Source organism: Ambystoma mexicanum, chromosome 4q, assembly GCF_040938575.1.
Source record: "Ambystoma mexicanum isolate Mex_15411 chromosome 4q, UKY_AmexF1_1, whole genome shotgun sequence".
Classification (NCBI taxonomy): Eukaryota; Metazoa; Chordata; class Amphibia; order Caudata; family Ambystomatidae; genus Ambystoma; species Ambystoma mexicanum.
In genome coordinates, this window is record NC_090928.1 from 1,061,714,110 (window position 1) to 1,061,738,918 (window position 24,809).

The following is a 24,809-nucleotide window of genomic DNA, read 5'->3' on the forward strand; positions in this document are numbered from 1 at the left end:
AGGCAAGGAAACTTCCCACACAAAGCAGGATGGATCAGTATACCATCCACCCGCCCCTGGCGGCAGACCCCCATCCGCAATCCACGGACGAGATGGAAACGGACCAGGGAATTTCATTGAAGGACATTATGGCCGCGATAGCCTATTCCCGCAAATCAATGGAGCAGAAAATGGATGGTATAAGCATGGATGTATCCCTCCTCCGACACGATCTTCAAAAGCTAACAGCACGCACCGGGGAAGCGGAACATCGCATATCCAACACAGAGGATAGAATGCATAATATGCAACAGCAGCTCCAAAACGTAACAACCAAACTGAAGGTACTGGAGAACAGAATTGAAGATGGAGGGCAGATCAAGGCGTAACAACGTGCGTATACTCTGTATACCTGAGAAGGCCGAAGGCCCTGCATGGAACTTTTTCTAGAACAATGGCTGACTGATCTGTACGAGCCAGATGCCTTCTCCAAGTTCTTCTCCATTGAGAGGGCACACAGAGTGCCCACGGGCAGACCTCCCCCCGATGCATCTCCACGCACGATAATTGCAAAATTCTTAAATTAAAGGGATTGCGATGCCCTACTGCAACATGCGCGGGCAAAAGGCGCTGTCACATTCAACGGTTCCAAAATTGCCTTTCCCTCTCCACACCCCCCCCCCCCCCGACTATACCAGGGAAGTGCAAAAGGCGAGACATTCCTTCGACCACCTCAAAAAACAACTGCAAACAATGGGGGTGAAGTATGGCCTGCTCTTCCCTGCGCAACTCAAGATTTACCATAAAGGGACAACAGTCCACTTCAGTGATGCCAAGAAGGCTTGGCACTGGGCTGAACAAAACAGACGGAGACTAGTCGACCCCCCGCGACAACAGGGGAAGGAACCGAAGGCCTCCATCAGACCAACAGCGGGAGGTCTGCCAATCGCCAGTGCAGGACCCACCGGAAGAGCAGGGAGGCTGACCACTGCCCCGAGGCCTGCCAGATGCCCGAGGTCCCGTTGGGTCACCCAGGTTGAGCTACTGTTTTACAGTAGGCTACACACACACTTACCTGATATGGTTGCGGTATGCCCCAAGACAGCGACGCAAGGAGAGCCCCCTCCATGGGTATTATTCGTGGCAGTTCCCCCCTAGCTAACCCCCCCCCCCCCAAGAGAGGGCTCTCTCCCCCTGGGATCCAAGCCAGGGGAGGCTACCTGTACTTGAAGTTAAGTTAAACGCATGTACAGTGTCCACTTGATACCGGTGGTTATTTGTTCGGGCGACCGATGCTTCTGGTTGGGAGGAGTATGGGGAGGGGGGGTTGGGGATTTGTTAAGTTTAGTTACAGACAGGACCCGTCAAACGCATAGGATAAGGCTAGATAAGACAGAGTTCGCCTACGGGCGTATCTGCAGCTGGCGTAGAACACAGTCAGTGGCAACACAGGCAGTGACCATCACGAGCACCCATGGTATCACATAGTGGTAGTAGCGACGCTCTCAGAACACTGAGGCTCATGACTTGGAACGTTAATGGGCTGGGCAGTGCAGTCAAGCGTCGGCAGGTGCGGCAATTTCTCAACAGGCGGGGGGCTGACAGTGTTCCTGTCTGAGACCCATCGTGCGGGCACAGACTGTACCCTATTCAGACGCACAAACTACAAGCTGGCACTTCACTCAGGTTTCGCAATGGGCTCAAGAGGGGTCATGATCCTGGTACACAAAAACCTCCCCTTCCACCTCACAATGGTGATCCATGACACAGGCGGCAGATATGTGTACGCGAAAGGCAAGCTATGGGATCACTCCATCGCTCCGATAGCTACCTACACACCCCCTACCCTGCTTGAGCCGCTGCTTACTGACATTGCCCCGTTAATCGCAAACGACACATCCAACCTCATGATCCTGGGAGGTGACTTTAATGAAGTCATGAACGTAACCCTTGATAGATCACACTTGAGGAATAGAAACCCCAATGTTCCCACCAGACTTGCCACATTTGCCAATGCACTAGGCCTATGTGACGTGTGGAGAGAACTCCACCAGGACACAAGAGCATACTCTTTCCACTCAGGGGCACATGCCTCGCTCTCCAGGCTAGATTTCCTCATCCCAGCAACTGATTTATATAGGGCGCAAGAAATAAACATTCTTCACCGAGGCATCTCTGACCACTCCCCATTAGAACTGACACTCTTAACATCCAGGCGGATTCCACCGCCGAGCTGGCACCTAAATAGCTACTACCTGGGTGACCCTGAGCTTGTGGACAAGCTACAAGAGACGACCAATACATACTCGAGCTCAACTCACAGACGGCAATGAACCCAGGAACACTGTGGGAGGCTTACAAGACGGTGTTAGGAGGCGAACTGATATCGTGGACGACCGCGAAAAAAAAAAGACAGCACTGGAGCAAGACTCGAGGCCGAACACGTCAAGCAAGCAGAGGCGAGGCACATAATTGAGGACACACCAGCAACGAACCAGTCGTTGCTACTGGCACAGAAAAAGCTGCAAAACATAGCGATGGACAATGCGAAACAAGCGCATACTGCAATGCGGGCAAGAATTTATGAAACAGGTGACAAGGCTGGCAAGATGCTGGCTTGGCTGGAAAGGATGGAGCAGGGACGGAGTCATGTCCGAAGGCTCGAGACAGGAGGACCGAATCCAGGGGTGACCAATCAGGAAATAAGCTAAGGCTTCGCAGATTGTTATGCTGAGTTGTACAGAAAGCCCACGACACAGATGGACGTCACAATCATGGAACAAATTAACATCCCCACCGTAACGGAAACGCAACTGCAACTGCTGGAGAGGGAGATCTCAGAAGAGGAGATCCAAGTGCCATGTCGAGCCTCCGATCCAGTAAATCCCCAGGACCCAACGGCTTCCCGGTTGAGCTATGGCGAAAGGTGGGGACCAATGTGGTCCCCTCCCAACTACTCCAAATGTACCAACATGCGCTAGAAGTGGGCATTCTCCCACCAGATCTGCAAGAAGCAACAATAATAGTGATACCCAAGCCGGACAAGCCCCAGGAAAGATGCAGCTCATATAGGCCCATCTCACTCATCAATAGCGAAACTAAAATTCTGGCGAAATTACTTGCTGACCGCCTGCAACAGGTTATTCCCACCCTGATACATCTGGACCAGTGCGGCTTCATGCCCCAGAGATCAACACGTATGAACCTCCATAGGCTATAGTAGGCCCTGGAAAGGGCCAACAGCATACAGGGCCCGCTAGCCCTGCTAGCAATTGACTTCGAGAAGGCCTTCGACTCGGTGAGATGGGAGGCCATCTGGACCATAATGCAACGCATGGGCTTCGGTGAGAACTTTATGAAGTGGGTGCGCCTGTTGTACGAATCCCCGGTGGCCAGGACCAGAGTTAATGGCTGGCGTTCGGACCTCTTCAATCTGGGGAGGGGCACGAGACAGGGCTGCCCGTTGTCGGCCATGATTTTTGCTATCGCCATCGAACCACTAGCAATCCTCTTGCGAAACACGACAACCTGGGAAGGCTTCTGTTGGTCCGAGACCTGGGAAGACAGAATATCCCTCTATGCAGACGACCTTCTCATATCTGAAAGGCCCGAGCAATGCCTGTCCCAGAGTCATGCAACTGTTAGAGCAATATGAGGCATTCAGCGGATTGTGAGTGAACTGGTCCAAATCCATCCTCTTCCCTCTAGGGGACACCTCGTTGGCAAACTTGACGGCTGGTCCTTACCAGATCGAAAGAGAACAGTTCAAGTATCTGGGGATACGTATCACAAAGCATTTGACTGAATACACAACCCGAATCTCTCCCCCCTCATAACAAGATTTGCAGAAGATACTCGCCATTGGATCTCCTTGCCATTAACACTGATGGGCAAAGCGGCCCTGTTCAAAATGATTGCCCTTCCTAAATTCTTAAATATCCTGCAAAATGCGCCATTATACATCCACCAGCGAGAATTTCACAAAATAGAGTGCACCCTTCGGAAGCTGCTATGGGGGGGTGTGGGAAGACCCACAAATTGCTCTCGCCACGCTCCAAAGGTCTATCTGGGAAGGAGGCATTGGACTAACCAGGATACAGTCATATTACTGGGCCAGCCAGATGGCGGTAGTAAATTATATGCTCCACGGAGACGGAAGCCTCCCACATATCAAAGGTCTTATCTGTAATGCCACGACCACGCCTCTAGAGCATCTGAATGGAGGCCTGAACCACACATCACATATGGATATGGCAACGCATATAGTGAGAATATGGAAAGCAACACATCGGTACCTAGGATGGGGCGGGAAGCTAACATTGGCACAACCCCTATGGAACAGCTGCAACCTTCCCGAAATAAGAAAGCTGCCCAGATGGCCTGAGTGGGCCCAGCGAGGAATCGCCAGTATAGGAGATGTGGTTCACGAGGACAACCCGGTACCATTCGAGACATTGCATGAAAAGTTCTCCCTCCCAGACACAGAGAGTTACCACTATATGCAGCTGAAACACGCTTGGACGACCCACAGACACAACACGAGACATGCCGGAAAGCTCTCCATTAGAGAGAAACAGTTTTGGACCGGGTGGACCGGAAAGTCACCTCTACCATGTACAATGTGATAACATCCTTTGCGACACCGGAACTAACCAGCTTGAAGGCAAAGTGACAACGGGATGTGGGTCCCCTTCAACCGGAGGACTGGGGGGAGGCCGTGATGTACCTGCGAGAAACGACCATTTCCTTAAGACTTAGACTGGTCCAACTGAAGATCCTGCACCGCACCCATTACCCAAGAGTGGCTCTCTTCCGCTGGGGCAAATCCTCGGACACACGATGCCTACGCTGCAAAAGTGAAGACGGTACCTTTTTCCATATTTTGTGGGAATGTAGTAGGATACAGTGGCTCTGGCAGAGATGCTGTGATAAACTGTCTAGCGTTCTAGGTAAAGAGATACAGAGATGCCCAAAACTCCTTCTCCTGGGGATCTCCAGTGACACGGACCTTTCCCGTTATGAGAAATTGTTCTGGTCGACTGCGGTAGCAGTTCTCAGGCGGAACATTGCGCAACTGTGGGGATCGGAACATACGCCAAGCTTTGAACAGTGGGTCACGGATGTGGACATATGCGCTATAATGGAACAGAGTGTACGCGGCGAGGGGTTGCCCGCAGAAAGTGGACAAAATATGAAGAAGATGGGAAGAGGCTAGCTAAAGGACAAGGATGGCTCCACAGCCTCTGTGACAGAGTTGCCCCGGGAGAGTGGGGGAAATGCCTCTGCCGAGAATAGCCTATGCCACGAGGTCATCTGTTGTCAAGTTGACGGTCTGTCGGACCATGGTCCCTGAAGTTGAGTTTTTGAATGTTTTTTGTTTCTTGATTGTCTCTCTCTCGCTCTCTCCTCGTCCTATCACATGTACCTGGAAATGTAGATTTTGCATATGTTTCTCTCCCCTCCAGAACACCCCTTTCCTTCCCTTCCGCTATTGCCCCAAACGTTCCCCCTCCTTTCCCACGTCCCTACCCGGTATTGCAGAGAGATAAGTGTAATGTTGTTTTATGTTTAAAATCAATAGAATCTTTGATAAAGAAAAAACAAACAATGGGGGCCAGTGGATTAAGTCTGAGAAGTTCAGGACTGAGTTGACATGTAGGGTCAGAAGAGGTTGTCGACAATATCCCTGTATCTAATCAGCAAAGAACATTTTGCTAAACTGCCCCCAGCCTTGAACCTTGCTTGTCTCAACCGTCATGCTCTGTAGCGGTGTCAAACTGAAACACTGCCGGTCATGGAGGAACAGAAAAATTAATTTAAATTTCACAAGAATGTAAAACCTCACCTAGATATTTGGAGGTAAACGCTTGATTCTTATTTGGTGTTCCCTCTGGGAATTTTTTTGCCAGTTTTAATCTACATACTCACCAGTCTTTGTGGTAACATTCACTTTCCCCATTACGGAGTTGGTACAATTCAGTGTACAGCACTCACATAAACCAAAACTTGAACTACTAACTCACCTTCTGATCTTCTGTGAATTCATTAGCGTTAGTCTGGGACTGGGCTTCTTTCTGCAAATGTCTTGCCAATCTAAGAAGGTAATAAGAAATATATGCACTGAACATTTTTTTTTTTAACTAAAACAATAGATTTAACAATCATTTCAAGAACTATCCCAGCTTCATTAGTTTGACCTGCAAATTTGATCAGAGGTTGAAGTCACTTGAAATGTGAACGTGCATAGACGGCGTTAGTATAAATTGAAACATTTGAAAATCACTAAAGCAGATTTAGAGTTTATTACATTACAGGATATTTATATAGCGCACTATAGACCCACAGACATGAAAGCGCGGACAACAAAAATGAAAAGGAAGACGACCAAGGCCTGCTCAACAGGTAAAGAGTCCTAGGCCAAGAGGAATAGAGACTACGCATAGCTCACTAGACCCTAGAAAGCAGAAAAAGGAGAAAAGAAAGGTGTGCCTAGTAATCTCAGTCAAAGACCCAGGAGTTTGTCTTAAGTGCCACAAGTCCATAAAGCCACGAGTATAGTACCTTACCTTACGTTTATTTGTAGAATGACAACTTACACCTGAAGGCACCTTGGCACTAAATAGGCCGCAGCAGACACAAAAACAGACCATCCTTGACCCAAAACAAATATGGTTTTAAAAGCATCACAAAACTGTAAATGATCTTCGGTAGCCCAAAGCGCATGCAGTATCTGATTAGACAAAATAGCAGCTGCAAATGAGAAAGCATTGCCACCCAGCCAGGACCGACTCAAGCCAGGAACCTGCAGAACAGCCTCTTACCAACGGATTGCACGAGAGGGGGTATAGGGACAGAACTTGGACTGCATATATTCTGAACCAAAGCCATAAAAAGGCGCGTTGAACAATGCATAAAGATTTTAAATGGATCCGGCCCTGGGCCGGGAGCCGTGGAGCAAGCGCAAGATGGGAGCAGTGTGGGCCCATTAAGGGGATTATGTCGCAACTCTGGCCACCAGTTTTGCAGAGCTTGTAGGCGCTGAATAAGACGCACCAACTGGGTTAGATAAAGAGAATTGTAGTAGTGCTTGATTCCAAAAACCAAGTAAGCTACCACTGTGGAGTGCATGCAAGCTTGCAATTGTGGAAGAACCTTTCAAAGAATTTTTAGTTTAAAGTGGCCAGACTTACAGACAGCAGTGATCTGGGGTTCTGCAGAAAGGGAAGCTGCGATATTACAGCCAAGATCCTTAACCACAGAAACCAGACTCAGAAAATGTCCAAGTAGAGGAGGCCAAAAAGGAAGGGGTCCAGAAAGAGGTGTCCCCATTCCAATTTAGCCAATTGTCACTCATCCAGTCCAGACATCACATAAATTGAAAGGCAGTGTCAAGCTGCGAGAAGTCCAATAGAAAAAACAATGTGTATCATCTGCTTATGAGTAACACCAGCTGACGTGCGACTTAACGAGTTTAGCAAGAGGCTGGACAAAGTGGGAGATGGGAGAGCGAGCTGAGCCCTTAGGGACACCGCAGGTCGAGGCGCTGCTGCTGACGGTGGAGAGTGAGCGACTGAGGCCAGTCCATCAGGAATTATATAAACCAGGAAAGCACCAATTCAGTAATGCCTGCATTAGACGATCAAACAAGATGGAGTGCTCAATAGGGTCAAAGGGGACTGACCGATCTAATAAAATCGGCGCCCCGATACCACCCTGAATACAGAGACGTGTGAGAACTGAAACGAGCATCAATTGGGTGGAACCCGGACTCACAAGAATCAAAGCAAGAGGATGTTCAGGGAAGCACAGAGCAGCTAGCGATTCGCAAAGGTTTCATTAGAAATGGAAGGAAATAGGTCAAAAATTAACCGGTAAGGTAGGATCCTGGGAAGGCTTCTTTAAAAGAGATAGCACCAATGCGTACTTCAACATCGGAGGAATGCAGCCCGAAGAAAAAGAGTGGTTAAGTGCCTGGGTAAGCAACGGAGCAATAGTGGGCACAATTTCTTTCAGGATCACGAGGGGGATAGGATCTGCAGGGAGGCCGATTTCATACGATTTGCAGCAGTCACAATGTCAGTTGGGGCGCAGCAGGGAAAGCTGAACCATAGATGCAGAGGGTCAACAATCATAGATCCAGTCATTGGTCTCACAGTCTTAAAGCCCAATAGTATAATTTTCTCACAAATAATGTCGATTCTCTCCACAAAATAGCTCGACAGAGAATCCCAGAGAGTCCAAGCGGCAGCTTGCCACGATGCGCATTAAACCAAGGCTCCGAAACTAGACAGTCGGAGGATTAGCGCAAGATGGTCTGCCGTAACAGCGAACGATTGCGAAAGAAAAGGCTAGATCAGTGGCTTGGGCAGCAGTACAACACTCAAGAATATGAGCTAGGATTTTTGTGGCTTCCAACGAGCACCATCTACTTTGTGGAGGACCACCAACAGCAGACACTTTAACGGAGGGTCAAACCTCAATAGCAAAAGGAATAACATGATCAGGATAGGTTTTAATTGCCACAGCAGAAGAAAATATGAATCTATGATCACTGCAGCGCCCACAAATGCGCCGATGAAAATGGACGCCAATTATGGTGCGGCACAGTGATCTCACTTTACCGTTCCCCAGGACCGCCCCCCCACCCCACTTACCATTAAGGCAGCACACGTGTGTGCCCTGCCGACTCCCCGCTATCCCTGCGGTGACGATCGCTCCCACTTACATGGGCGGGAGCCAATGATGCAGGGTGCTTTTTATTTTTCACTTTCTTGTCCCCCGCTTACCACAATGGTAAGCAGGGGACACACCCGAAACCCGTTAATGCACCCAAGGGGAGCTTGGGACAACCCTGCAACCTCCGATCTGCTTGGGTGCAATAATGGGAGTCAGTATTTTGTGCAGCCCCAAAGTCGTAGTAACTGTGGGGGCGCACTTCTGAGGGCAACATTTTTGTAATTTCCAAAAATATTAAATCAAGCGTATTTCCACAGCCGTGAGTAGGTCCCATAACCAATTGCTGAAAATCGAAGTCAAGCGGGCAGCTTGAGAATACACAAGGTGATTTAACCTAACATGAAAATGACCAACTGTCATTCATTTCCCAAAACAAACCTGTAGATTAGCCGCCATTTCCAAAAAAAATGGCATCAAAAGTAGGATCAGCATGGGGATGGCGGTAGATAACAAGATATGAAAAACACTAGCTGTCTTAGACAAACGGACCAGTAAAGCTTCCATTTTAATATTGTGGTCAAGTGGAACGATCGTACAAACAAAAGAGGATTTATAAATAATTGCAAGACCACCTCCAGGCTAAGCAGAGTATATCAGCGAACAATTTAGTTGGCTGGGAGAACATGAACTACAGAAGGGCCAGACAAGTCACGTAAACAAGTTCCAGTGACCCATACTAAATATGGTGTGTGCTCTGACAGCAGAGCGTAACATTCAGCAACAAGAGATGCAAAGTAGCGGGCAGTAAACAAAGCATTTAAGGTAATCAACAGATGGAGTTCGATTCCAACGCGTCTAAGAATGGAACCTTGAAACCCAAAGGGAAAACTATCAAAGGGGGTAAGCAGCAAAAGCATACCTCATGACAGTCCTAGAGCAGAAGCAAGATCGGATACTTCAGGCCACTCAGCCCATGGCCTGGACGTGCCACGGACAGGCACAGACTGGCTTAACTTATGCGAGACGCAACACAGTAACGAAAGACTGCACGATATGGATGAGAGTGCAATGAAAGTAACCAGGGAGGACAGCCAGACATGAGACCCCGGTGCTCCAAGGGAGGGCAGGCACCCTTCCAGGCAAGCAGAATAGGCTACAAGGAACTGAAAACACTAAGGCACAACACAAACCCGCTTGGGACTAAATATCCTGGTAGACCGACTACTGGAGAACAGCATCATGCCCGTCATTGGGGTTTAGGAATTACAGAATTCCTGCATGCTCTATAAAATATGTTTGTTAATGAGAATACAAAACACAAATGTACTTCAAAGCTTGCCATCACGATTATATATGTATGCATATATTTCACTTAATAAAAGATTCCTCTTGCTTCCAAGTGCTGTATTGTTTTATTTTATTGATGCTTTTATGGTGCCAATTTGCAACAGAATTGTTGCAAAAAAAACAAAAAAAAAAAAATGAAGGATCGGTTTCTGACACACACGATTAGTGTGTGTAGTGCAAACTGGTCCCATGTCTGAGGCGAGCACTTAACTCGCTCATCTATCCACTGAGTGAGCCCTACTGACACAAAACTGAATTATCACCAAGAGTTTGAGAAGATTGCCCAGCACATCTTTTACGGCTCTTCACAAGAAAGTAAGGAACATAATCTTGGGGTATTTGCAGATTCCACAGGACTTCGAAAGATCAACCTTAACCGGCCACCCAGTCCCCGCACTATGGGAGAATTATGCTTGGCCATTTTGGGCAGAACTCCAGATTGAGGTGAGCAGGAATGCCCTCCTTTTCAATGTATGGTTTGTATAGGTTTAGACAAGCTCAAAGTAACACCAATAGAGTCAGAAGCAGATAAAAAAATTATAGACCTTGGCTACTCCTTTTAAATAATACTGCAGTAAATCACTGTTCTTTAGTGCAAGATGCAGATGTTAAGGGTCCATACACAATAAAGGTGGACTAAAATGTTATCAACCAGGGCTGAGATTTTGGTGGTACACCCCTTACTGAACAAGCATGAATAGGATACATTTATAACACGCCTGTACACGAGTATTTATAGGCGCGACAAGACAAGGGACAAACAATCTTCCTAGGCCGTGTGTCATTCAGATTGTGCATGTGCGACAATGCAAAGTGCAGAGGGAGGTGAAAAGGGGGACGTGTCGGGGAAAGGGGGGGTGGGGGGGGAGTGCAATCAGGGCATCATTGCTCTAAGTAAGTGCAGCCAGGGCAGCACAGCTTAAGTGCAAGGAGGTAGGGGACTGTAGAGGTTACAGTTCCAGCCCCTAAGTGCGTGGTAGGCCCTGAGGAAGTACAGGGGAGACTTATGTAGGAACCTGGTACCCAGTGAGACTGAGGGTACCAAGCAACAGTCTGCGCAGGTAGGTCAGCAGGGGAGGGAGAGAAAGCAAGGAGAAAAGGAACTTCAGGTGGTCCGGGTCAAGTTTGAGAAGGGCAGGTAGGCCATTCCAGAGGGAGGCAACTACAGAGGAGAGAGATTCCCCCCCCCCCACTCTCTGCCTGGAGAAGCATCTGACTCTCAAGAGTTGGAGGTAGCTGAGCGAAGGGCTTGAGAAGGAAGGTATTTTGGAAGAGAGTTGATATAGTGCGGGCCTTGGCCCCAGAAAGCCTTGTGGCGATGCAGAGGGACTTGAACTTGATCTCTGCAGCCACCGGGAGCCAGCAGACAGATTTCAGGACTGGAAAGATATGGTCCCTGGGCTTGAGGCCAAGTATATGTCTCACAGTCCTGCTCTTGATTAGTTGCAGAGTGTAGAAGGCAGATTGAGAAAGAGGCTGTTGCAGTAATCCAGCCTAGAGGGAACCAGGGCTCTGGAGACAGTGAGCTTCTGGGGATAGGCGAGAAAAGGAATACTTCAGAGAAAGTGCAGCTGGTAGTGGGTCTTCTTGGCAAGGTCCGTGATGTGGGGAGAGAAGGAGAGAGTGGCGTTGATGACACCAAGGTTTTATTGCCTCACAGAAAGACGAAGGAAGAGGGGCCCAAAGAGGGCGGCCAGAGGGAGAAAGGGAAAGCGGGAGCAGGGGTCCCAATGAGAAGGATCTCGGTCTTACTGACACTAAGGCAGAGATGTGAGGCGCACCAATCCTGAATCCGGGACAGTCAGGAATGAGCGAGAGGAGAGGAGGCTGAGGGGAGTCTGAAAGAAAGTAGAGTGTCATCCGCATAACAATGGAAGTTAGAGAAGGTGGAGATCAGGTGGGCCAAAGGGGTCCAGTAGACATTGAAGCCAGGGTGAGATGATGGCATGGAATGTTTCGGAGCACGTGGAATGGCCCAGAGTGCGTGGAATGGCCCAGATCGCATAGAGGTGCGCGACATACATGAATGGTTTGGAATACATGTAACGTTTGAAAGACCATGTAAACCATCTTATCACATCACCATGCTTACTCTCCTCTTTACACCACCATTCAACTAGAACACAGAGATACTATGACACCATTCGGTATAGCTGTACTCATACCAACAATCGCCTCATACTCCACATCACTCTAATCACTGCTGGTTTCACCCCCCCCAGCCAGGCGTTCTCCTCAGGCTTAACTCAGCCAGAACCGGTCTGGATAAAACCTGCCAGAATGAACACATACCCCTGATCTCTCAACCACCACATCTACCGCTATGAAGCAGCTATTACACGAATGCCACACCAGCTGCACACATATCCGGTGCTCACAAGCGCTTTGACTCCCTCTACTGACTTGAACTTCGGTTCCCGAGGGCGTTCAACCTACCAGCGCCTTCAGACCATACCAATGGTACATAAGGCGCTACATAAATGCAAAGTAACATAACATAATAGAGCACTGGGGAACACCACAAATGGAGAAAGGTGGTGGAGAGAAGGGACCCAAGTTGAACCTGGGAGGGTCGGTCCAGGAGGAAGGTGGTCAACCACTCCAGGGGCTGATCTGTGATGCCCATGTTCTCACAGAGTCGGTGGAACAGGATGGCGTGATTGACTGTGCCAAGAGGAAATGTAAAGGAGGATGATGACAGAAGGAAGATTAGAGCGATCTTTACAGGTGTTCAGGAGAGCGGTTTCCGTGCCTCTGGCTGTTCTGAAGCCAGACTGAAGGTCACGCAGACAACCAACAGATTCAGTGTGGAGAGCAAGCTGGGAGATGGCCAGCTTTTCCAGGGGTTTGTCCAGGAGAAGAGTGATAGAGATTGGGCGATAGTCTGCCAGACAGGAAGGATCAGCAGAAGACTTTTTACGGAGGGGGGTGCAAAAGGGAGTGCTTGAGGGGTGAGGGGAAGATCCAGTTACGAATGAGTGATGCAGATACTAGCCAAGGCTGGAGCAATGGTGTCAATCACAAGGACTCTGCAGCTGTGCATCACTCAAGATAATCTACACTATACATTCCAATGTTTTATCTTTCAATTACACATTAAATTATAGCTTGACCCAGGGCTACCAGAAAAGGTCGTCTTGATCAAAAATAACACGAGGGGTTGAAATTGGGGTTGAAATTGGGGGGTCTTCGCCATTGTGCAATCTTCTGATGCAATCTTGGTACTATTGCTATGGGAAATGCTAGGGGTAAATCCATTACAGACGCCCGAGTGAAATTTAGAGTGTTTGTAAACATTTCAAACTGGCAAAGTCCCTAGCAAAAACAGGCGTTGTCCAAAATGCCTGGTAACAACTAGAAGAATAGGTTGCCAAGAAAGATAACCAAGCATTTTGGAAACCTGTGGTGAGGGGTCCAAATGTTCTAGCCAAAGATGCCAGGATGGAAGTGCACATTCCATAAGACACTAGAGTTGAACATTTCAGTTAAACAGGTCTGCGGGAACCTTTTCACCACCTTCAAACATTAGAGACCAGAAGAGATGTGGATAAGCAAAGTGATTTCAAAATGTCCAAACGTAGGATGGGCAAAGTAATCAAAAGGAATGTAATAGGAGGCCACGAGGAGGAAAGGGCGCACTGTTGTCTGCTGTGCGGCTGGGCAGATTGTAAATACTTTTTGGAAATACATTGTGGAACATTTTCTGTTACCTGGAGTAAAGACCATTGAAAGACTGCTCCCCTATCAGCTCCAGCTGATAGCAGTTGAAGCGAGCGGTGAGCGGCGCCGAGTTTCTGCATCAGCACGTGACTTGTGTCACGTGACAACTTGACAACACTCCCCCATCTGAAAGCCTCAAAGGCAGAACAGCGCGACCCTTGCGGCGTGAAGCCCGCGAGGAGGAAAGGGCGCGCTGTTGTCTGCTGTTTGCAGCTGGTTGTGGCAGTAAGTACTCGATTTACTGAGGTTTAAGCCGATTCTTGTAAATCGTATATATCAAAGACTTGCCTGCTATATAATACCCTAATTTCATCTATGGAACCGTCTAAACCTAGAACTAGGTTGCAAGGGAAGTTAGAGGAATCGTCAGCCCAAACGACCAAAACCCCAACTGTATACATGACACCTGGGGAAGTAATTCCAATAGATGATCACAATAAAGAACCTTTAAGAACTGAAGGACGTAAAGAGACACCAAAAGCAGAAATGTTATCTAAAACTGTAGATTCCACTGTACTGCCATCTCGGAAATGTCACTCTCCGAAACAAGATATTCTGATATTAAACCATCTAATAGAATTGAACAAGACAGGCCAACATAATACTCCAAATCCGACTGACCTGATTGCCTCCGGAAAGGATGCTTCTTTTCACTAAAACAGCTGCGTATTGAAATCACAGCAAACAGATCTGGTTAATTACATGGAAGTCAAAGCGGTTTCGGCACACATTCCTTCTGAGGGTACATTATAGCCAGTACAATCTACTGCTACAATCTCTAGGAAATCAACAGAAGACAGTTGCTTTACGCCATCTTTACAAGATCGAGCAAAAGCAGCAAAATTACATTGGCAATCAACATATCTACAAATGGCTTCAAGAAACATTGACCATAACAAACATAGTAGTCCGAATCGCACGCCTATCACTTGATACCACCGAGATAGACGCCATCATGGATTCTCAGGAAAAAAGAAACAGTCTTCAGTGGAGTTTACACGCCAAATCCACTAAGAAATATTGAGACATCCACGCCAATTGTACAACCAAGAACAGGCTCTCCTGTGAAAAAAAAATACAATGTACCCGAATAAGTTGTCACCTAAACTTAAAACGAACACGATTAATTTTCTGCAAGTGTAACAACTGAACATCAAAGTCAAACTCCGGAAATCCAACAAAGACTACCAACGACAATGCTGGACTTACAAAACACACTGGTGGCGGTATTATCTACCGCAATGATTCTGTTCCTAAAGATTCAAGAATATATTGTTGATTCCACAAAAGATCAAGCGACGCTGTTAGCGATAATGACTAAACAAACTTACCTAGAAACATTTATAAATACTATTCAGGAACGACTCAAACATGAAGCAGAAACATCTAAAATGTGGCAAATGCGATTAGCTGAATTAGCAAGAGTGGACAGGGTAGACAAACAATCTTTTGGAAACTGTCTGAACAATTACCAAAAAACTGATTGATGACAAAGCAAAAAAACAACCACAGATGATGTAACAAAAGCAATATGTAACAAATCAGACAAACTGAATGTTCAAATAAAATAGACGATAAATCAGATTGAAACTACACAATATGAAATCCAGTTATTCCCGGTTATATCAAGTAATTTGACAATGCCGACACTGCAGGTTAATGCTGAACCACCTTCTTGTACTCTGACATATTTGATCTTTCCAAACATGGGATAGTGGGTCAAGATAGATCAAGCAAACCAACAAATAAGAAAGCTACAAAAAACCCACAAAATGGTTCTCGTGCATTCCTCAGAAAAATGCAGTCAGTACAGAAAATGTTACCGGACGAATCAAAGAACAAAATCCAACCTACTATTAAAAAGTCTAACTGCTCAAAAAATAAAAATGGCGATAATACATAAAGATACCACCAATGTGGATAAGCAAGCATTGCAGGATCCATTGGATGCGTTGTTGGAGGTAATCAACCAAGAAACGCTTTGTGAACCGGTAAATCCCATTCCAATGATAGATTTATCAACTGCCGACGATGCAAGTGAGTGTAATTCAATTTCATTAAACTCGCAAGATGCTACTTTGATCATCGTTGACGAATATCAAGATACGGTTATAGAGCAATCCCAAACTAATTTTTCCTTTGAATATTCAACAGTATCCAATGATGAATCTTGGTCATCAGCAGATACGCAACCCGAATGTACTAACAAAAAAGCCCTAGGGTTCAATCAAGTCCTTTACTAGTTAGACCAATTTTCCAAAATTCACTGAAGGTTTCTTGTGCCTATAGAATAAACCTATTTCCGACGACATTAAACACAGAAGAGCCAGTAATAATGAACAGATCTAACATTCTGCGGTTGTTCAAAGCAATTCCTCAATTGGCTAAAATAAAATCAGATGACCTAGAACTAGTATTGTTTCCAAATAAATGATATATGGAAGAGGCCCATATCGACTTCTACAAACGAGTCTTAACAACCAAACATCAGTTTGAAACATTAGATTTTGAAATAGAAGAAATCTTTGTTTCTAGGCCGATGGTTGAAAGAAAAAAAAAAAGAAACTGGCACTGTTCAGGCAACAGACATTTAACAAAAATCTTTAACAGAGCAAAGTGATAATATCTGCGCAAAATACCAATGACTCAACAAAGTTGCAGGTGCAAGAACATAGAAATAACCAAATTCTATGGCGTGACTATCGTGAAATATCACAGACAAAATCAAACTTGAATGTCGGGCAAAGTGGAAGGAAAACTTACCTATAACAACAAAGAGGTAATGATTCTCAAAAGTGTAGAACATCTCTAGGCTCTTGGAATACAAGAGGACATAAACATCTCCTGGAAAAACAGTCAATTTTGGACAACCTGGATATCATTTGTTTGCAGGAAACTTGGCTGACCGAAGACGTAATATGCGATGGGTATAGTATCCTAATGAACCCTGCTATATCAGCACAACAAGGAAAACCTCTGACAGGAATGTTGATACTAATAAAATGACTGCCAACGTGGACAATAATATCAAGAATATACACCCATGGGCACAATACCCTACTATCAGAATGTCTCCAGATAATACTGAAATGTCCATGCCCACGGCTGCTAATCTGATATCCATTTTTAACATCTATTGGAACCCAAACGCAATGTCAGAGACAAGATTCATAGATTCAATATGCGATGAAATTGACAACTTGGCCATCGCTAATATCGGAACTGAATTCATTATAGCAGGAGACTTCAATTTCCACCTATTTAATAAAGAAGGTGATAATTTAGACCCCATAGCCATATCAAGTAGAGCAAAAACATGGACTGTAGAAGTAAATCTGAGAAACATCTTTTTAAGTGAACAACCTACAAATAGCAAAGGTAAACCGTTAGCAACGTGGTCACGAGAAATGTAAAATTCAACTATCGATTACATTTTTATATCAGAAGGGATCTGAAAAGTAACAACTTATTCAATACAGCCAGATAGTAACCACCACTTGATACAGATTGAATGGGCTATCCATGTAATAAATGACCAACGATTAATGCTACCTGAACTTGAGCTTACAAACGGGCTGAATAGACTCCGAATAAAACAACATCAAATAGCATAAATAGTCTAAACTTTTGAAAATGCGCCAATCCAAGACACACAAAAACTGAATTATGGTTGGATCTTAGAAAAATAACATGCAGGATCAAGGCAGAAACAAAAACAAACCCATTCCCATTACTTTAACATGGAAATTCAAACGAAAAAAAGCAACATTACAAATGTTTGCGAAAACTGAGAAAAAAAAAAAAAAGAGGGAATTAAACTTTGAAAGTGAAATAAAAAAAGAAAAATGTAAGTATTCCAACGCAATAAAATACATCAAAGCCTCTATAAAACAGAATGACGCAGAAGCGATTTTGAAAGCAGTGAATCAAAAAAATACGCAACAACTATGGTCTCTGCTGAATGTCCCATCTACATCACAGAACATGATTCAAGAAGTTGATGCCGACAGATGGGTGAATCATTATTCAACATTATATAAAAAAAAAAACTGTACAATCAGGCAAATGATATAGAGAAAGATTACGATCCTTGGGACCTCAATTGGGACTTAGAAGATATCATTAGTACCATTAAGTCACTCAACTCTTCGAGAGCACGGATGAATATGTGGATGATGGCGGCGACCAGAGACGGCCCACTGGGGAAGCTGCAAGGGCAATAGGTGGGAAAAGAAACGGGAGCAAGGGCAAACAAGCAAGCATTGAACCCTTTACTAGGAAATCGGACAGGGGCCAACTCACGCTGTGGGAAGCAACCATGGCCACGTCTAGTGCAGTACAGCAGGAAGAAGACACCAGCCCGATACTGGAAGCGATAATGGCCCGGAAGGAGTATATAGAGAGTAAGGTAGACACAGCTATAGCAGCCTTAAAGACGTGCCTGGAGAACAAAATTGACACAGGGATGGTGGACGTGAGCCTCCTTCTGCAGGATGGGAGGACCATGGCAGACCGAATGGGTGCAGCGGAACAGGTGCAGCAAAACACCACAGATGTGGCAGCAACCCAGACCCAAATGTCAGATGTGCTCTGGAGAGTCAAGGTCCTGTTAGGCTCACCTGGTATCCACGGGGACGCCACTCAGCCGGGTTGGTTGCTGATAGCTTCTTCCCAGTTTTCTCCCAGATGTGTTCTGCAGGGAATGTTCCGCCTGAAAATACAGGAGGACTGTTCAAGACTGAGGTAAAAATCCTCCCACCACCCTGTGTGACTTCAGCCCCTCTGGGCCCTCTCCTCACCTTGTTGTGGATTAGGCATGCTCTCCGTTCCGTCTTCTTGGCAGGGGCGCGTGGTCTTTTGTGGGCGTGTACGGCCAAGTTACTTCACTGGCACGGGCCCGTTTGATGTCTTTCAGGTAGGTCTTATTGCAGCCGTTTTGGATAGCGTTGTTATTGTTGCATGCCTTTGTTTAATAATGTCTCTTTTCTCCCTTAGGTGTGCTGAGCTTCAGCGCGGCGAACTGGCTGAGTTGAGGTTCGCCGGTAAATGATGGCGCGTGATGTGCGCTACGATGCGGTAAGTAAGCGATATGCGCTGCATTGTCTTGCCTTTGCTAACCCGTTTTCTGCCTTCCTTGCAGGTCGCATTGTTTTCCCAGCGTGTGTGGAATTCCGCAGCAATGACGGCCGGGAGGCAACCAGCCAGGTAAACTTCTTGTGCAGCTCACAATGTCTAATATGCCTTCTTTAATATTGTCCTTTCTTTCCTTGCAGGTCTTTCGGTGCGGAAGGCATGTGGATCCAGAGGAAGCCGTTCACTGGAGCTGAGAGCGGATAACTAGATGGAGATTGCAGGTAAGATGCTGCTAGCGATGTTCCTTTAGTCTCCTTGCAGGTTTGCTTTTCGAGCCTCGTGAGTATCACAGGACACGGTGAGCGTCACAGTGCAGACTGCAAAGTAATGCGAAGCGTGCTTTCTTGTTCGGGTGTGGTTTAAATAGCCTTGACAAAGTAGTCCAGGTAAAGTAGTCCCTAGGCCACTGCATCCAAAACACTATACCGCATAGCTTGGTTCCTAGGAGCCAAGCTATGTGGGTGCCTCCATGTTGGCTGAAGGCCCCGAATGAAAAAGTAGTCCCCTGCACACATGTTCTTCAAGGTGTATGAGCCTGGTGCCATAGGTGCCAGGACTGGCCCCAAGAGGGCCTTGGGAGTGCATGCCAGGCCTTAATGGAGACCCGAGCCCTGATTCCCACCTCAGCAGGTGGGCTTGCCAGTGGGGGTATGAGGTGAAGGTCGCGACAGGTCCTGGAACAGAGGGCGGAAGATGCAGAAGGAAGGGCTAGAAGGAATAACATTTGAATCGTTGGATTACCGGAGGGAGAGGAGGGTCAGGACCCTGCGAATTACGTGGAAAACCTCCTGCTCCAGGAGATTGGAGCGGGTGCACTATCCCAAGACTTTGCAGTGGAGAGATCACATAGGGCCAGACTAGAAGGCCCCAACCCGGAGCCCCCCCACCCCCCAAGATCAAGGATTGCGAGGTTAATGAATTTCAAGTGGGTGGGGGGGGGGGGCGATAACCAGGAACTCCTCCAAGGTGACGATTTACCCAGATTACATACTCCTGGTACAGAGGCAACGGTCACGGTATGATCCCACCAAGGACTGCCTCAGAGTAGCGGGAATATGCTACATGCGGTTATACCCGGTGAAACTCAAGGTGTTACGAGAGGGCAGATTGTATTTTTTTTTGGAGATGACAGAAGAGGCCCAAGCATGGATAGACCAACAGGGTATCCCGCAAGGGAGACCCAGGAATGCCAACTATGACGCAAATCAACCCAGGGGGAAACGAGAATGAGACTGCCAGTGGGGAAGAAGGTTCCGACATCAGGAGCAACACTTAAGCCAGATGGACTATAAATAAAAAAGGAGCAACAAATGACGGCACTGCCGCGGAGGTCGAAACAGGACAGGCGACCAAGACTTTTGTTAGTTAGGATGCTGGTTTTAAAGGCACCCCGCCGCCACGGGCTGGCCCCACCTTGGTGTGCGAAGCAAGGAAGGCAGCGGAGCCCGAGCAGGGGGAGGGAGGCTGGGCGTTTGGTTACTAGTTAAGGTTAGAGAGTGGTTTGTTAGGAAGAGTGAAAGCATGAGTGGAGGAGGAAGCACTGAAGTTGGAAAAGCGCATACGGCAGGCAAACACACACATCTGAACGTGGACTACCAGGGAATCAATAGGCAACATACTTGCGATGGATCCATATGTGCAGGACAAAGCACAAAGGGGGAGACGGACCCACCATGAGAGAGTGAATCAGTCACCGAAAGGACAAGATCACCAGCAACGGGCCCATTGGAACATATGGGCCACGGGACAATATAACTAGATGGGCCATGATAGGGCGGTCATAGCCACGTGGAACGTCAGGGGGCTAAACGCTTATGTCAAGAGATTGAGGGTCTACGCCTGGCTGAATAGAGCGAAATTGCTATGTTGTAAGAAATGCATCTAACGATGGAAAAGCAAATCAAGATAGCTACGAAATGGGAGAGTGGGGGGCGGAACAGCTGTATGGCTCAACATAACCGAACTATGCCAGAGGAGTTCTCATATGGGTGGCTCCGGGAGTTCCCTTCCAGTTAATAAGACAAGAAAGAGACAAGGAAGGCAGAGGTGTGCCTGGTCAACACGTATGCTCCCAACCACGACACAACAGAATTCTTTACGATGATCATACCCCGGCCGGCCCCCTACAGAGGAGTGTCATTCATATGGGCAGGAGATTTCAAATGCACGGTGAATCCACAGGTGGACAGGTCCGACAGTAAGCAAACAAAACCAGCCCCCACTGGCCAGGGCCTTGCAGAAGACTCTAGGCCAGCTAGAATTGGAAGACGTCTGGAGGAAGGTACATGTTAATATCATGTGATACACACCTATGTAGCACCCCACACGGCATACACACCCGCATTGACTACTTGTTTACAGGCAGGGAGTCCCTCAGGGAACAGGGATACATATCAAGCAGAGGACGTTATCCGAACACTCCCCGATTGTAGCGACATGAACATACACATGTAGAGGGTCCCCCATACCCACTTGGAGATTGAGAGCGGAAGCACTGACAGATGAGGTCTTCCAAGAATATATCAGGGAGCTGATAAGAGGATTATTTCGATCATAATGCGGGGAGCGTGGATAGCACAGTCATGGTTTGGGAAGCCTTCAAGGTGGTGGTAAGGGGAGCGGCGATAGGGAAGGTGGGTAGACTCAAGGGATCCATCCTGGGCGAACTGGGAGAAGTGTAAAAGTTGATAGAACGTGTGGAGGAAGGTGCAGGGCAGAGGTAGGGAGAGCCGGAGGAGCTTATAGCTCTGCAATTGAAGTGTTGCTCAATCTGGGAGAAACTGGGCAAATTACACTACGGGAAGTATGTGAAGAGATTACATGCAGAAGGGGATAAGCCAGGCAGGCTTCTGGCCTGGCTCACTAAACAAGAGAATAGGCACAAACCAATAACTGCCATCACGGATGAACGGGGTGAGGCAGTGAGAACCCAGGACGGGATTAATAGCGTGTTCTCGCGGTTCTATGCAGAACTGTATACCAGGCAACAAGAAGCGGAGGAGGAAGATAGACGCACTAGGGGAGACTTCCCCTCCCCAGGCTGTCTGAGGACCAGGCGCAGATTTTAGACGCGCCCCTCAAGCTTGAGGAGCTGACCGCAGTGATAGCCGACCTCCCAACAGGGAAATCCCCGGGCCTGGATGGGCTACCTGGGGAAATTCTATAAGGAATACAAAGACGGCCTGGCCCCACAGTTGCTGGAGACGTTTCAGGAGGCATACGAGAGGGGGGGGAAGGTTGCCACAGAGCCTGTTGAAATCGGTCATCATACTCATATTGAAACAGGGGAAGCTACCCCTCGAGTGCGGCTCTTACAGACTGATCTCCCTAATAAATCAGGACTCCAAAATCCTGACTGCAGTCCTCGCAAACCGACTCAAGCGGGTCATAGCCACACTGGTGCACACAGACCAAACGGGATGTGTGCCAGGGAGGAACACGACATGGAATCCGCGTAGACTCCACCATGTAAATGACAGCAAGAATCACGAACAGGGAGCACGCATGGTGGCGTCCCTAGGCGAGGGTGAAAATGGGGAGAGACGTTCCAGAGGGGTGGGAGATCGGCAGGGGCAGAAAGCAGGGATGCCTGCTGTCCCAGGTGCTTGCTAGCTAGATAGATTATATATATATAGGCTCAGGAGCCGTTTGCAGCATTTCTTAGGGCAGAGTATGGCAACGCTGGGATAGAGATTGATGGGGCGATAAACTTAATATCGATATATCCGGATGACATGCTCCTTTAGGTTGAAGACCCAAGGGGAAATATGCCAGACCTGCTGGAAGCACTGAGGCATTTGCCAGATATCACGATTACCAAGGAGAAGTCCTTCCATTTCCCCGTAGCAGGTCTGAGGAAGGTCGCCCCTGACCAGCTACCGAGCCTGGGACTCACATGGACCCCAGTCATCTTCCGCTATCTTGGAGTGGACATACAGCACCACACGTGGCCAACACACAGGTGGCCCTTGCCAAAACGGAAAAAGCTATGAGTTTTGGAAGACACTCCCATTGGGATGATCGGAAGAGCAGCCCTACTGAAGATGACGGCCCTGCCCCTCCTATTTTATTATTTTACTAACATCCCACACAACATACCCAGACCCTTCTTTAGACGATTGTACACACTGACAAGAGAGTTTCTTTGGGGTGGGAGGGCGGGAGAAACAGGATAGCGTTAAACATACTACAGAGGGGCTATGAATGGGGGGGGGCAAGGGGGAAATCAAACTACCAGACTTTGAATGTTACTACCTGGCGGGCCAGCTCCAATTTGTTGTGAAATGGCTGGGAGATGACACGTCTGTTGACACTGCTTTTTCAGCCAGCAATACGACAGTATTATTTGAGGGAACTCCCATGGCTGGATGAAACCCTGGCCAAACCACTCCCTACCATAGTTCAACTGGGCCTAACCCTGTGGAAGAAGGTGTGGAAGATGCAAAAGGTTGGTGACCCCCTACTAGTCGACAGGCGAACGGCACCCCTGGCCACCTACCGCACGCAGTGGGAAGACAAGGGGTTGGCACAGACCGGAGACCTATGGAAAGAAGGAAAGTGGGTGGATTTCCAGACCCCGATGGCTGAACAGGATATACACAGCAGACAATTCCTACTGTACAATAGCATGATACAGAGGATCAATAAGAGGTGGGGGACACTGCCGGGAGATGGAGCGGGAGTATTGGACGCGTCGGAAGGTGGGCACACGATATCCAGACTCTAAGAACAGCTCCTGCGGGTTAACAATGAAAGGGAGTTACAATAAAGGACTAGATGGGAAGAGGAGCTCCACAAGACCTTCACAGACGAGGAGTGGAATAGGACAGTTAAGTATACAAAATAAAGTCTAAAAAAATGCGAGATTCAAGCAAATGCAACTGTACTTTACGCATAGGGCGTACCTCACACCCAAAAGAATGTCGAATATGATACATAATCAGACCCGAAGCTGCCCACGTTGCGCGGAAGAGCAAGCAGATATGATACATATGTTCTGGACTTGCCCAGTGATACTCCAGTTTTACGACGCAATAAAATCAATGGCGGAGGCAGGAAGGATTCAAATGCAAGCGTGGTTGTCGGAATCCTACCTCTTGAGTCTGTTCCCGAGGGGTGGCAAGCAACGGACGCATATAGCGAAAATGAAAGATCTAATGTGAATTCCAGCAAAACACAGAATAGCGATGGCATGGAATACAAGCACATGGCCATCAGCTGAAAGGTGGTGGGCAGACCTGCAAAAATTGACAATAGCGGAAACGTCAGAGTGGACCAGAGCGACACGGGGGGGTGGGCGGGGAGACCGGGGCTGGACTATTGGCATGGAATGCTCTCATTCTGGATTGATTTAACATGGAAGGACAAGACATGTAGGACCAAGTGAGCCAGAGGAGGATCGAATGTATTTTTTTTTAGTTGCTTTTTTTTTTTTTTTTTTAATGCAGTCCTCTCAGGGGATATCCTGTGCGAAACAATGATGGGAGCCATCATAGTGGTAATACCCAAGGAAGGAAAAGACCCAACTGAATGCTCCTCCTATAGACTGATAACGCTGCTTAATGCGGACGTCAAGATCCTGCCGAAGGTTCTCGGTAAGAGGATGGAGGGGATCATGCTGTCACTGGTCCACGGGGACCAGGTGGGATTCATAAGAGGACGCCAGGGCGCGGACAACATCCGGAAGACAAATCTGATCCACTATGCTCGGGGGTCTGACCTGGATGCAAGCCTGCTTTCTCTCAATTCGGAGAAAGCATTCGATAAGGTGGAATTGAGGTATATGATGCTCCTCCTCCGGTAGATGGGGTTTGGGGAGCATAGGAAACAATGGGTAGCCGCGTTGTACAGTGCCCCCACAGCAAAAGTGCAAATGAACAGAGCTTACGGCCTCCTTTAATCTCTCCCGGGGTACACAACAGGGGTGTCCATGATCCCCCCTTGATTTACACCCT

The 24,809-nt window shown here is 47.5% G+C and overlaps 1 protein-coding gene across 3 annotated transcripts in view; it reads right to left on the reverse strand.

Moving 5' to 3' along the window:
- AIDA (axin interactor, dorsalization associated) overlaps positions 1-24,809 on the reverse strand; it is a 520,685-nt gene that overhangs the window by 441,224 nt on the left and 54,652 nt on the right. For all 3 annotated transcript variants that reach the window (XM_069608613.1, XM_069608612.1, XM_069608614.1), the window contains exon 2: positions 6,003-6,072. In XM_069608613.1, the coding sequence (XP_069464714.1) occupies positions 6,003-6,072 (70 nt within the window). The remainder of the gene's footprint in view (positions 1-6,002; positions 6,073-24,809) is intronic.